Source organism: Hyalella azteca, unplaced genomic scaffold (assembly GCF_000764305.2).
Source record: "Hyalella azteca isolate HAZT.00-mixed unplaced genomic scaffold, Hazt_2.0.2 contig3603, whole genome shotgun sequence".
In the NCBI taxonomy this organism is placed as follows: domain Eukaryota; kingdom Metazoa; phylum Arthropoda; class Malacostraca; order Amphipoda; family Hyalellidae; genus Hyalella; species Hyalella azteca.
Genome location: NW_025933847.1, coordinates 1 through 12,866, shown reverse-complemented (window position 1 = coordinate 12,866; position 12,866 = coordinate 1). Strand labels below are relative to the sequence as shown.

At 39.9% G+C, this 12,866-nt stretch overlaps 1 protein-coding gene across 2 annotated transcripts; it reads right to left on the bottom strand.

Moving 5' to 3' along the window:
* Positions 1 to 711: 711 nt before the first annotated feature.
* LOC108672581 (THO complex subunit 5 homolog B) lies at positions 712 to 10,453 on the bottom strand. 2 transcript variants are annotated; one of them, XM_018160278.2, is made up of 16 exons: positions 10,255 to 10,453; positions 9,081 to 9,218; positions 8,789 to 8,869; positions 7,554 to 7,763; positions 6,886 to 7,071; positions 6,588 to 6,695; positions 5,907 to 6,089; positions 5,140 to 5,219; positions 4,997 to 5,088; positions 4,729 to 4,843; positions 4,369 to 4,516; positions 3,657 to 3,779; positions 2,828 to 2,949; positions 2,400 to 2,587; positions 1,820 to 2,147; positions 712 to 1,169 (listed from the first exon to the last, which is right to left on the bottom strand). In XM_018160278.2, the coding sequence occupies exons 1-16, from the start codon at positions 10,402 to 10,404 to the stop codon at positions 1,106 to 1,108; spliced, it is 2,316 nt and encodes a 771-aa protein (XP_018015767.1). In that variant the 5' UTR covers positions 10,405 to 10,453; the 3' UTR covers positions 712 to 1,105. The 2 variants fall into 2 exon arrangements, with proteins under 2 accessions (XP_018015767.1, XP_047735633.1); XM_047879677.1 differs by having other exon boundaries at positions 4,997 to 5,097; positions 5,146 to 5,219.
* Positions 10,454 to 12,866: the final 2,413 nt, after the last annotated feature.

Below are 12,866 nucleotides of genomic sequence, written 5' to 3'. Positions count from 1 at the left end.
TTTAAAAATTAACGTCAACATCAATGTTGCAAGACTCGGTACCTACAATTTTTCGCAATATTTCTCATATCTCACGCGCGCGGGAAGGTCTAAAATCATCAGCGTTCTGAAGCTGGCGAGGCAACATCGTCTGTTAGTAGTAGTAGTAGTAAAAGATTTACTAGCGCTTCAGATAGCGAATCTATTTCGCGCCGGAGGTGAGGTCTTCAGCTACGTCAAAGATGTTTGGCCTCCTCCGTCTCCAAGGCTTATAGCCTGATCCATTTTAGGCGCAGGGGCTGGGCGGTAGATTCCCTGCTCATGGAGCGAGGGTCCGCTCCGACTTCATGTATCAACTCCAGCGTAAGTTTAGTGAGGCTTGGTCTAGGTGATGGCAAGGTGCGATTATAGTCTCGCTAAAGGCGGTGGTTCAAGGAAAAGGTTTTTCATCGCAGTTGCCTGCAGCTCGGATTTTAGTGGGAGATTTTGATCCGGGCAGAAGGTGCTGATGGGGATTCGCCACGTGGGAATGTCTTCGAACGTGACGGGCATAACCTGCATCTGTTGGGCCTGTGTCTGTTAGAAACACCAAGGAAAGATTGGTAAAATCATATAGAAGGTCGCTCACACGAGCCTGCGGCTGCCAGTATTCGGGTATACGGTGATGAAAAACGCAAGGAGTCTTGACTAAATAATAATTCACAGATTTGATTAAGATAATAAGCACTAGAGTTTCACTGAATTAAGTGTATTTAGGACTTGAGGAGGAGAAGAGCACAACAAAAAAATATCGACAAAGAGTACAAATAATGTACACTAACGATGAAGTCAAAAAGAACACAAAATCTAGAAAGTAGTTTATTTGCCTGCCGAGTTATACATAGGACTACTCCGAATCACTTGAAGATTCAATGAACACCTAACATCTCCTTCCTTCTTAAAAGGTACAGAAAAACTTGAAACTGCGCTGAAAATATCTCGGTAGAGGGAAGTCATCACCTTTTGTAGCGCATGACAAATATAATGCTGTTGTTTGCTCAGCATTCACCTACCTAAGTTGAATATACGAATGCTAACTTGATAAAAGACGTTACACAAAGACTATATTCGAGAAAAACTACAATTTTCAGCGCTGAGCAAAGACACGCAGCTTAGGCAGGTACTTGAGAGGGAAGGCTCGGTCCGGACCCCTGAGAAAAAAAAAATATTTTGTTAAAGAACCAATACTGAAATAATAATACATTTTCTGCATAGCACCACAACCAGCCATGAGCACATATCTGTAACCTAAACAACTATTTATTAACTAATAAAGCAGTTCAATTTCAAAAAGCTACCTACAGTGGGTGCAAAAAGTATCCAAGACAAAGAAAAAACTTTATTATTTTAAACCTTAACTTTAAAAAAATTGCAATTTTCAAGGCAACATTTAATGATATTGTTGTTTTGATATGATATTCGTTTTCCAATGTAAATTTACATTAGAATAATGTTTATTGATGTTATTCTGTTGGATAAGCTTTAATTAAATAATGTTTTTCCTTTGTGTCGGATACTTTTTGCAACTACTGTAAGTAATCTCCTAATCTCTACCAATATGGAGAAAAAATTAAATAAAAAAAAAACTACATGTACCAATGAATCTTTTACGAAATCAACTCAGATTATAATATTACATAGGTCTGGGAAATGTCTGAGCCGTCGCGAGCAGCGTTAGGCAAGTCAGACCACGGGGAACAACTTCCACCGCGTCGAAAAAATTCAGGGACATCGAGCATTCTCCAACACTTAAACATGCCGTTAGCGTTAATTTGCACGATAAAGTAAACTCCTCGCACACCTGGCAGAACGGAAGAAAATTTTCTCCTTATGGAAGTGCATTGAGTCATCAGGTAATGGCCCCGCAGCGTCTGAGGGGTTCAGCCTGCTGCTGACAGCCTCAGTGTAGACGTCGAGGCACATGGCGAGTCTGTAGAGCATCAAGGGCAAGATGTGTGCCTTGTCCGTGCCTCCGACCAGCAGATCAGACCAATGCACGTTGACCTCAGCCTCGAGCTGCTGCACATGGGCGTGGGGGCAAGGCTGATCCCCCCACTTGAGGTCGAGGGCGAACAGCGGAACAGTGTTGGGGTAGTCAGCGGACACGCATACATACGCAGACATCTCCACTGAAATACAAGTCTCAGTTACTACGCGTTTATCCATCAGAAAGTAAATTTTAGCACGTAATTTTATTCTAGATAGCCCAGCATACGAGTTATGCCTATAGTATCACGAAACAAAAATCTCAAACATCCAAAATTTACAATTTCCAAGTTTCCAAGATAGTAAAAATAGTGACATCACACATGTGATATCGACATTATTTAAGTAATATCGATCTTAATTATATGATAATAGTATGCACTGAGAGAGCTAACCATGGCGACGCTGGTACAAAGCGCGGAAGAAGAAGGAGGTGGCGACGGCGAGACCAGCGTCCCTGAGGGCAGCGGTGGCAGACAAGGCGTTGTAGTCCTGCCAGCTGACCGGCCGCCAGGACACAAGCTCGCAGCTCACCTTGCCAGGAAACAGCGCGCTCACGCTCCCGCTCGGTACAGGGATGCAGCTAACACACAAAGAAATATTTGATGTTATGCCTCCAAATACATTTATTTTATAGTCTTCATTGCTACTCGTACGTAATGGCTTAGGAACGAGAGGTCAGGTCAGCACACAAAGGGTTAAATATAATGAAGTGTTGACTTTTAATTTAGCTAAGCATACATTACTGATGGCAAATATCTGTAAAAAGGATAAACTGCTTATTGAAGTATGCTTAATTGGGTAGTAAAATGACGTGACGCACCTGGTGGAGTTGGCGCTTTGCAGGCTGAGCAAGTGTTGCTGTAGCACGAGACGAGCCTTGAGGCGACGTCGCAGGGCGCTCAGTGTGACGTGAACGCGCTCGCTGCTCACCTCCGTCCCTCCCTGACGTCACAGGAATTATGTCATCAACATGTTAACGGACATCAGGGATGGTGGGAGTAGAATGATTATTGCTCTGCAAGTCTAATCATTGAGCAACACATTACGGAAAAACATGCATGTCGGGTATGGTATGGTTATTGCTTAAGAGGTTTAAAACAACATCTTAGCACAATTTATTCCAAAAAGAACGTCGTTGCAACAGTTTAGGTTGCAAAAGATATAGATACACATATAGTGTATCATCTCTGCACCTATAACCAGCCGCCACCACAACCAAATCTCTTAATGGGCCCCTGGGGTGAGGGGTCAACTTGAAATCGTAATTTGGCAATTTGCCTTGAGCGGTTGAGCCCACGACAGAGAACAGGCTGGGCCCGGGGCGCCGGTCTACTTTCAGAGGAACCGGGACAGGATGTGGTAACTAAGCTAACTAAGTCAAAAAGCTTCGTTCATCACCTTTCATTATATTTTAGTAAATAATAAAACATAAAATAAGATTCTAATAGATAACCAAAAATCAAAGATGTAATCCAATTGAAAACAAAACAAATAGTCATGCTGTGATTTGCAGTGGAAATCTGTAATTTTAATACAACATAATAAGGGCGAGCAAACGATTTGCAAGCTCCTGTCCTTTATTCACTACATTCATTACCCGGGCCAATTTTCCACTATATTACGCGACCAACTTTGCCCAACGAGCTCACCTCGTGCGCGATTTCCTCCGCGACAGTGACGAGGCCGTCCTTGAGGGCGCGAGTTTCCTCCTGCTGGAGGGCAGGGAACGCGAGCCCTGCTAGCTGCTGCGCCCACTTGTAGGCACGGCCCAGCTGCAACACATAGCAGTGTTAGGCAAGCAAACTGAGTGCAACGCAGGGCAGTGTTAGGGCAGGCAATGTTAAATGAGGTAACTGCAACACAGGGAGTTGTGGGCAGGAAGTGTTTATAACATAGTGACAACCGAGAGATTTTTTAGAGACTACTCGTACTTCATTTCTAGTTTCCTCATCTACTTTGAGATTTAGTTCAATATCCTATTTATGTTAATGCTGGTATCCATGATACATACTAGTCTACTTATAAGAGCCAAGTTTATTCAGAAAGAAAATTCTAAAAAAAATTATCTTTTCAGAGAGTCTTATAGCTTTTACATTGTTCTGTAGCTGCGAATTGTTCAGATATGCTATTTTAATCGAATACGATACGAAACTTTAGGATCAGGTATTAAGGAAGACGGAAATTGCATAGAATTTTCGGCGACGGGGTACTGGGAGGAGGGTGTGATGAAGGCGGGGGCGAGGCGGTTGCCACTATGACAATTGCAGGAGCTACTGAGGCGGGATGAGAGTGGGGCGGTGCCTGATAGCATGCATCTGAGGCGGGATGAGAGCGAGGCGACGCGTGATAGATAGCACGCACCTGAGGCGGGATGAGAGCGGGGTGATGTAGGAAGGCGGAGTGCGGCTGCAGGCGGCGCAGCTGGTGGATGGTGGCAGGATTGGGCGACACGACGCCGCCGTCGCCAGGGAAGAGCTCGTCGAGGAAGTCGGGGCCCGTTAACACGTCCCTACCAGGCAGTAACATGGTGGTCATCATTTACAATCTTATTGACTTTCCAAAATTACTTGCATTGCTGTTTCCAAATAGAAAAATGACAGGGATTCATTGTAAAGCACGTCGTGAGGTCACTTATCAAGATGTGGTTCATTACGAAGGTGCACATCATACCGCCGACGTACAGCATGACGTGAAACAGCATGACGAGGTTCGAGGACTCACGTGTAGACGACGGCGCCAGGTACAGGTGGCAAGGTCTTGGCGAGGACGAAGGTGCGGGTGGTGACGAGGCGAAGCTGCATCGCGTAGTGGAACTGTATCACCACACTGCTGCCATCTGCAACACGGACACCACAAAACCATACATAACCATGCACTCTAAGATGAATACCGTATCAAATATTAAACTATGTTCAACATCCATTGTTAGTGATGACGTAGAGAGTAACAAGAGATTACAATGACGTAGAAGAAGTTCAGTACCACATACCTGGAGTGGACACGGTGACTTCGACATGCAGAGGATGTAGCTCGAGCATCTGCTGCATGGGGTCAACAGCTGCAGCATTACTGCTGCTGCTGTTGCTGCTCTGCATGGGGTCAACAGCTGCAGCATTACTGCTGCTGCTGTTGCTGCTCGGCACGTGAGTCTTCCCTCGGCCAGAACGTTCGCTGCGGTCTCGACTCTTGTGGCTGCTGACGTCGTTGCTGTCCTGATGCATAAAAAAAATGCTCCATTTAGAATAAGAACCACCCAATACTACGTCAAAGAACCTGGCAGCATTTTGAATAATATGAGCAAAATCTAATTGTTCTTTAGAGCTCGTTAATCCAAACAAATAATTTTTATAAGAACGTTTAAAAAACAAGATTAAAATGATTACAGTAACAACAAGTAAATTGAAATTTGTTACGTCACAAAGTTTAACCATTCAGAAAATTAGCATTGACGCCAAGTGCTTTTCGTTATTAAAGACCATTCTCAGACCATTCTGAGACCAGGAGGACTCAAATGACCAACGCAGTGAGGATAGCAAGGAAGAAGCATAAGCATCCACGACAGAAGAAGTGACAGGTTAGCAGCAGCGGCAACACTCGCACCAGAGGTATCTAACACAAAGCCGTACGCATGATTATCAGAGAAGATAAATACAAAGAATGCATCCTGCCTAAATAACAACTAAACCCCACGGCAAAACTCGAGTTCAGATAAGGCTTTGGGGCGCTTAGAAAAATAGGCCACGAGGAATAATAAATGACATCCGGCACTAACTTGGAAAGGCACAAGTTAAAAGCCCTTCGAGAGGAAGGGTGGACTTTTTAAATGTAAAAAGAACGATTATGGTCAACACGCGAGTCACACTGAAATGTATAATACCATATCCTCAATGACAGCTAACCTCAGGATCGTTATCTGAGTCAGCATCGCCGGGCGCCGCTTCTGTCGCCTCTGCAGCAGCTGCGGCGGCGGAAGTTTTGTGCTGTTCCTCATGCTGTTGCTGCTGCAATTTAGCAGCGGCGTCTGTGTCGCCTCTGATCATGCTGCACACTAGCGGGTCGCCGGCCTCACTATATGCGCTGCACTGCTCAAACATATCCCAATAAGATGACTGGTAAAAATTACATACAGAAATACCATGCAAATCAGTATTCGGATACTCAAATATTTCTTTTATTGACCGCAAACTTTCAGATAAAACACAAGTAATGATTAGAAATATTTCCATCATAACGGCTGTCAACCAATAGGTTGGCAACTTCTTCCTAATACACAGGGCATACAGCCGCATTATAAACAAATGCCGAGATAATGGAACAAGTAAATAATTTGATGTGTGTCAGACAATGCATATCAAAAGGTCAGCAACACGCTTATGAAATAAATTACAATTCCGACCTCAAATGCAATAGATTTAAATGCACACTACCATGAAGAACCCAATCACAGCCTAGAATGGTAGAGGCTGCGGACCAATCACATGTATTGTACCACGATTTTGTGCGAGAGTTCATATTTCACTTTAGCTCATGTCTTGTTTATCGCATAAGACTGGCGAGCAAAGTGGATCAAATTAAAATACCTGCATCCAGAGAGTGTAGAGTGGCATGGGCAGGAGCTGAGCTGCCTCTTGTTGCTTCCTCATGGCAGTGAGAGGGAGCCCCAGGGCTTCTTGAAGAGGGATCGTCGACTGCAAACAAATAACATTATGCGATGCTTGTAATATGACGTGCCTAGACAAAGCAGAATGGCAATTCTATAACCTAAACATTCTACTTGAGTCAACATAGAATCATATAAAATAATGGTATAGCATGGTTTACTTCAACCATTCCGGTTTTTGGAGCACATATCTGATGCGTCCCAGATCAAAACATCACCTGGAGCACATCATTGATGCAGGGTCGTATAGCAGCCAGCTTGGTGTTCAGCTCGCTGATGTTGACCTGAACGCTGTGCAGCTCAGAGGAGAGCTGTTCGCCGAGGCTGGTCTGACCGCGGCGCTGTTCCAGCTCCCAGTGCAGGCGAGCAAGACGCTGCTGGTGGGGGTCCGACCGAGTCACGTCCTGCAATCAATACAAATTCAATACTGATAGTCCTGTGGGCTAATTTTCTTGGAATACACACGATACAACCCAAGTTATTAAATATAAATAAATAATATTAGAACTGCCTGAATGTTTCCAATATGAGGGACAGAAGCCCAGAATATGAATATTAAAAAACAACAATAGTCTTATAATATTACTTTACCTGATTACTTTAACACAAGATGTATATTTCTATTTTCTAATCAGCCGGAGAAGAAACAAACAAAAGGTATTTATGAACAGTTTCAAAAAAATTTAATTATAGAGAAGTTTGGGACAAAAAAAATCATAATATGAAAAAAATTAGTCCATAGAGAGATATGCATGAACTAGAGCTTTGATGAAACCTACGTTCAGTTGCCGATCTTGATTGAGTGAAATTAATAGACTATTAACAAAGGAATTCATGAATTATCACAAGTTCCATGAATAAGCTAGCAGGATAAAATAAGACTAACAGGCCTGGAGATGCTGGGTGGGGCTTCCTCATAGAACTGCTCGACAGGCAGCAGGTCTACGTCCTTGTCTGCAGTGTGAGCAAGCAGGCAGCGCTGGGCCTCTTTCTGCAAGTGCAGCACTTCGTACAGTAAACCTTGCAACTGCAGCGTCACGCCATCCACACTCTGACGAGCATCCAGGGCTTCCTCTCGGGCAAGACGAACGCGTACCTGCACAGTCAAGCAACTCAGTATACTTGGACTATATAGTAATTTTAAAAAGTTGATTCACATTAATTCACAAGTAAGAATGCACCAAGCATATGAATAGAATACAAAATAAGTTGAATAGATCTAAATAATTCATTAGCAACATGACATGCATGCAATAAAGTTTGAATATTCATACAGACTGTTGAGCAATGACCTTTTGTCATAATTAAATACTTTTTAAAGTTAGTTGATTGCTTAAATAGAAATCTTCCAATTTCAAAGTTTTGCAATTCCTGCATATTTTTTTAGGAAAAACGTTTTTATAAAGATTTTCATGCAATGGTGCCCATTGTTGGTCAATTCAAGTTTTAATCTTCACTGTGCAAATATGAGTAGTAAAATTTATTATACTCAAGACTTTCTGTGGAGAATACTATAAGTAGTGATCTTCCTAAATAATCTGTCATATAGTCCAATAATAATTTTCAAAACGAGCTACATTTATGTATGAATAAAGTACATCTTTCTACCTATTCAACCCACCTAGCTCAAGTATTGCACATATGTGATAGTTTCTGCATTCATTAAATGCTGGCACCACAATTATATAAGGATATGAGCTAAACATTTGGCATTTATAATACACAATGCTTACTGTGGATGGTTATATAATACCTTGATCTGACATTAATGGGTAACTAAATAGTACGGTAATTGTGAAGTACATATTGCAAATGTGGAAGAACTGTGGAATCATCTCGATTTGAATTTATTGGACTGAAATTAATAAAATGGATTTCCTTTGAACTGCAACACATGATTTAGAAGAGAGCATTATCTATTATTGTTATTCTTTTTTGCAATGGTGATCCTGTTCTTAGCGATAGTAATTCAGCCTGAAAATTAGCACTGGATTTAACATAACAGTCTTTGGTATAACAAGAAAACTTTATTCTTCTTATGGATTATCAATCCCTAGCACCGCTGGGTTAACCAGCTAATATAATATTTTTGATGGCAACCTGAAGCAGTTAAACTATTACCTTCTGAGTACGGCTAAGTTTGCGCATGTTTAGTATGAGCATCATGGCCTTCACTCGTTGCTCTTCAACAGCTTCTGAACACTGGGGATAATAGTAAAAGATTACTTTCAGACAGTGTAGAAATTGGCACAAGACTAAATTTGGTTTTCGATTAAAAAAGCATCAACAGTCAAACAAATAATACTTGCAGAATGAGAAAATAACAAAATATTTTTCAAGAAACGGGCCATGGGCCTATTTCTTCAATGCCTACACTTCTATTCTATTCTAAGTTAAATTTCCAATGATTTACTTTTTCAGGCTGCTTCAGTTTAAGTTTGAGGATTTCCTGCATAATGCTCCTGATTGCACCATTGGTCTGCAGGAAATGTTGTTGGTCAGCATCAGCTTTGCGCTGGGCCACCTCAGCCTCTTCATAGGCCAGGGCATCCTGCAAAGCCAGGTATCAACATCAGTAATCAAACATGGAAAGTATAAAATGTAGGCCAAATGATAAAAATTACACATAATTTCTTCCATTAGGAGCAAATTTGATATATATATATATCCCAGTAATTCTTTATATTATTTCTGGCAGATTATTTCTGACATAGGTATATATATATGTATACCTATTAGCACTCCATTTTTATTTTACCATATTTTGTTTGCCTAATGCATGCACATGGTTTTGGCTGCTGGGAAATTTTGACACAAGGAAAAATTCTTCTAAAAGCCCAGAAGATAGTGCGATATAATTACTGGTAGTTTGGAGACCCCATCAATACCATTTAATACCATAAGATGGAAAAAATAAATTTTATTTACAATGTCCTCCAACTCTTAAAATTCCTTTTAATTTCAGTTGCTCTTTAGTGTATTTTGATAATTTTAGCTGAGATATCTAAATATACTTGACTAAGAAATTATTTCATCTATAAAAAAGTTAGAAGGTGCTTGTTAGCCATTATGAGCCCATTTTGAGTGAGCCAAAATACTAATGATAAAATAAACATAAGTAGAATAAACTACTCTAGATTCTACGAACTGACGATGGAGCTGGACTCCGAAACGTTTTCTATAAAGATATGAATTTTTGTGGACTATTCTTTGCTTTTAAATTTTTAGTCAACTTGCGATTTAAGCAAATAAGTGACATTAATACTAGAATAAACAGGTAGAATAAAGAATATGACAAGAGGTAAACTTGATGGAAAAATTCTTTCAGATAATGCTTAGTGCATTACATTTTTGAAGTACTGTAATAGTAAGTTTTGAACTGGGATTCTAATTATTGGCTAACAAGGTTACAAGATAACAATTAATGCATTCATTCAATTATATAAATTTGTAATAATTAACTTTTTTATACAGAAATCCTAAAAAATTATACTAAAAAACAGTAATGGAACAAAAATAATAAATTCAAAGAAATTTTTGACAAAAAATATAATGAAATAGAAATACTAGTAGAACAAAAAGATTACCTTATACAAATCAATTTGTGATTTGACAAGGTCTTTCGCAGGCCCTTCATTGGCTTCTTCAACAGTATTACTCTTCTTTGTGACAGAAATAACCTCTACTTCATCACTATCTACTTCACCAGCAAGTTTTTTAGAATCTTCAGATGCCATTATCACGTAACCTGCATTGACAAAAAAGTGTGAGAGTGCTGGAATAAACTTTTTTCAAAGATTGTTTGAAATTTGTATGTAAGAATAGGTAGGTTTTGTAAGTGTTAGCTAGGGCTGATGAATGAGTTGGCACTGATGACCAAAATGTGGTTAATCAAGTGCTAAGATGTTTTTGAAGGACACATACCGTATCTAAGAGGATGTGACTAAAAGATGCAGTTTGTTCCATTGCCAGGTGTGCATCAAGATTCAGTTGCTAGTTGCTTGCATGAGATTTTAGAGTGTGAGGGAAATCATAGGATCCCATGATGGACAAACATTACAGAATCCACTAGTGGGCATTTGAAATATGTAGTTTGAATACAAAGCTAGAGTATTTCTGTGATGTCCAAATGTTCATAGGAGGATTTTCGAGCATTTATCTCGAAGAAGCAATTTTTATAGTCCATTAATATGGTCCCCAAAACATTGAAGTTGTAGTTGACACCCTTTATTACCACGTTTTTCTGAGCTCGCTTTTGTGTCCGTCTGTCTGTGATGATCAAATCTTGCAATCAATATTTCACCAACTTTCCCGCTAGCTAGCGCTCTGAAACTTTTAGAGACGCTCAGCTCCCGATGACAATACAATAATCAATAATTCGTTGCACGTTTCCAGGCGTATTTATTCAATGAAATGTATGAAATGGAATATGGGAACAACAATGTATCTCCTCGAATACAATTTTCTACAGAACTTCGAAAATAATTTTCTTTCGTGCATTTGCGTGGCCAACTGAAATAAAATTATCATCGTACGTATCATCGATACGTACGTCAAGTCAAGTAAATTGGCTCGCAACAATGTTTTTCCTGTGTAGCAACGGACTAAAAAGGAGAAAATAAAATACTTTAAAAAAAACTTTAAAAAAAACACGTTTTTCTTGTGGACTAAAAAGTAGAAAATAAATTATGGCTCGTCCCAAAAAACATGGGTCAGGCTGTACATTCACCATCAAATTTCCAAAATTCGTGTGTTGTGTGCTTTTTGCATTAATCATAAATCTGCCCAACACACGTTTTTGGGGCGCGCCATAATTTATTTTCTACTTTTTAGTCCACAATAAAAACGTGGTGTTTTAAAAAGTTTTTTTAAGTATTTTATTTTAGTATTGTGTAGAGGTTGTATGATTGTTTAGTGAGAATATTAGCAAGTATAAGACTGTATTGGAGTCCCTAAATCTAGTTTGTTGATAGTTTGCTTATTTGTTTGACAAGGTTTAAAAGGTTTAACTTCTATTTGCATTAATTCTAAGAATGCTGGATTGCTGGTTTATGTATGAAGTATTGATCCACTGAATCCAGCTAATAAATTTCATTGAATTTATTAAGGAATGCTCTAGTTTTATGTCATTTGATCAAATATGATGTATATGTTTTAATTTTTCACTCATCTCATAATGAACTCAGATTCAGGCATAAGTTGTCCTTCAATTGTGCCATTCATTAACAACTACTGTCAATGCTGACAATGTCACCACAGCATTCAAGTTGCCAGCCTTCAATAGAAACAATCTATTATATTACTAACTGAACAACGTCTTTATAGTGCATCAAAATATCTCTGAGGTCATTAGGCTATGTGGTTATTGAACCCTAAAAATTGTATTTCTGAAAGATATTTTGTGGATTTTAATAACAAGTGATGACTACCGTCAACCGGGGCTACTCGGGACAATTTTGAAAGTTTTTCATTCATAACTTCTTACCATGAAACATTTCATAAACAAGTTTAGGCTCACTTCAAAGCTCTTTGCAAGGGCTATCCCTATCACATGGCTTCTCCAAAACAATTCTGTATGCTATTGGTAAGGTGCCAGAAGCAAAAAAAAAGAGTGTCCCAAGCTAGTCAGGAAAAGTCCTATTTTTGTCTGAAATATCGCGGCTCTAATATCATATAATTTCAGTAGGTATGAAATTTCGCGGCTCGAATGTCATAAATTTTTGTTTGATTAAAAAATCGCGGTTTGCACTTTGCCACGGGTGGTTTTTGCCCAATTTTCCATACCGGCCGCAAGGAAGTGTTCTTGGACCTGTTTTATTTGTCGCTTTTATAAACGATGTACCAGAAGTAGTGTCATGCCTGTGCTCCATGTATGCCGATGACACAAAAGTTTATAATACCACAGTTAAGGATGCGTCAAATAAAATGCAACTGCAAAATGATCTTGATAGTTTAGTTGACTGGGCAGTCTGGGCTGATGCGTGGCAGCTGCCTTTCAATGCTGACAAGTGTAAAGTACTTCACCTCAGCAAGACAGTCTGTCACTGTCAGACAAGGGAGTCAAGGGAGACAACTCAGAGTCTCAGACAAGGGCAGGCAGCCAGGCTAGTATGGAATATATCTACTTGGCGAGCCGTGACTGAATTTTTCGAGCTGTGGTTTTATGGATTTGCCAGCCGTGATTCCATTTCTACGAGCC

What these genes read in the sequence shown, in the direction of transcription:
- LOC108672581 (XM_047879677.1), bottom strand. Translation starts at nt 10,404, where the DNA reads ATGGCATCTGAAGATTCTAAAAAACTTGCTGGTGAAGTAGATAGTGAT. An exon ending in AACTGAAGCAGCCTGAAAAA is followed by an intron (nt 8,870 to 9,080) that starts GTAAATCATTGG and finishes TATTATCCCCAG; the next exon opens with TGTTCAGAAGCTGTTGAAGA. An exon ending in GCATCAATGATGTGCTCCAG is followed by an intron (nt 6,696 to 6,885) that starts GTGATGTTTTGA and finishes ATTTGTTTGCAG; the next exon opens with TCGACGATCCCTCTTCAAGA.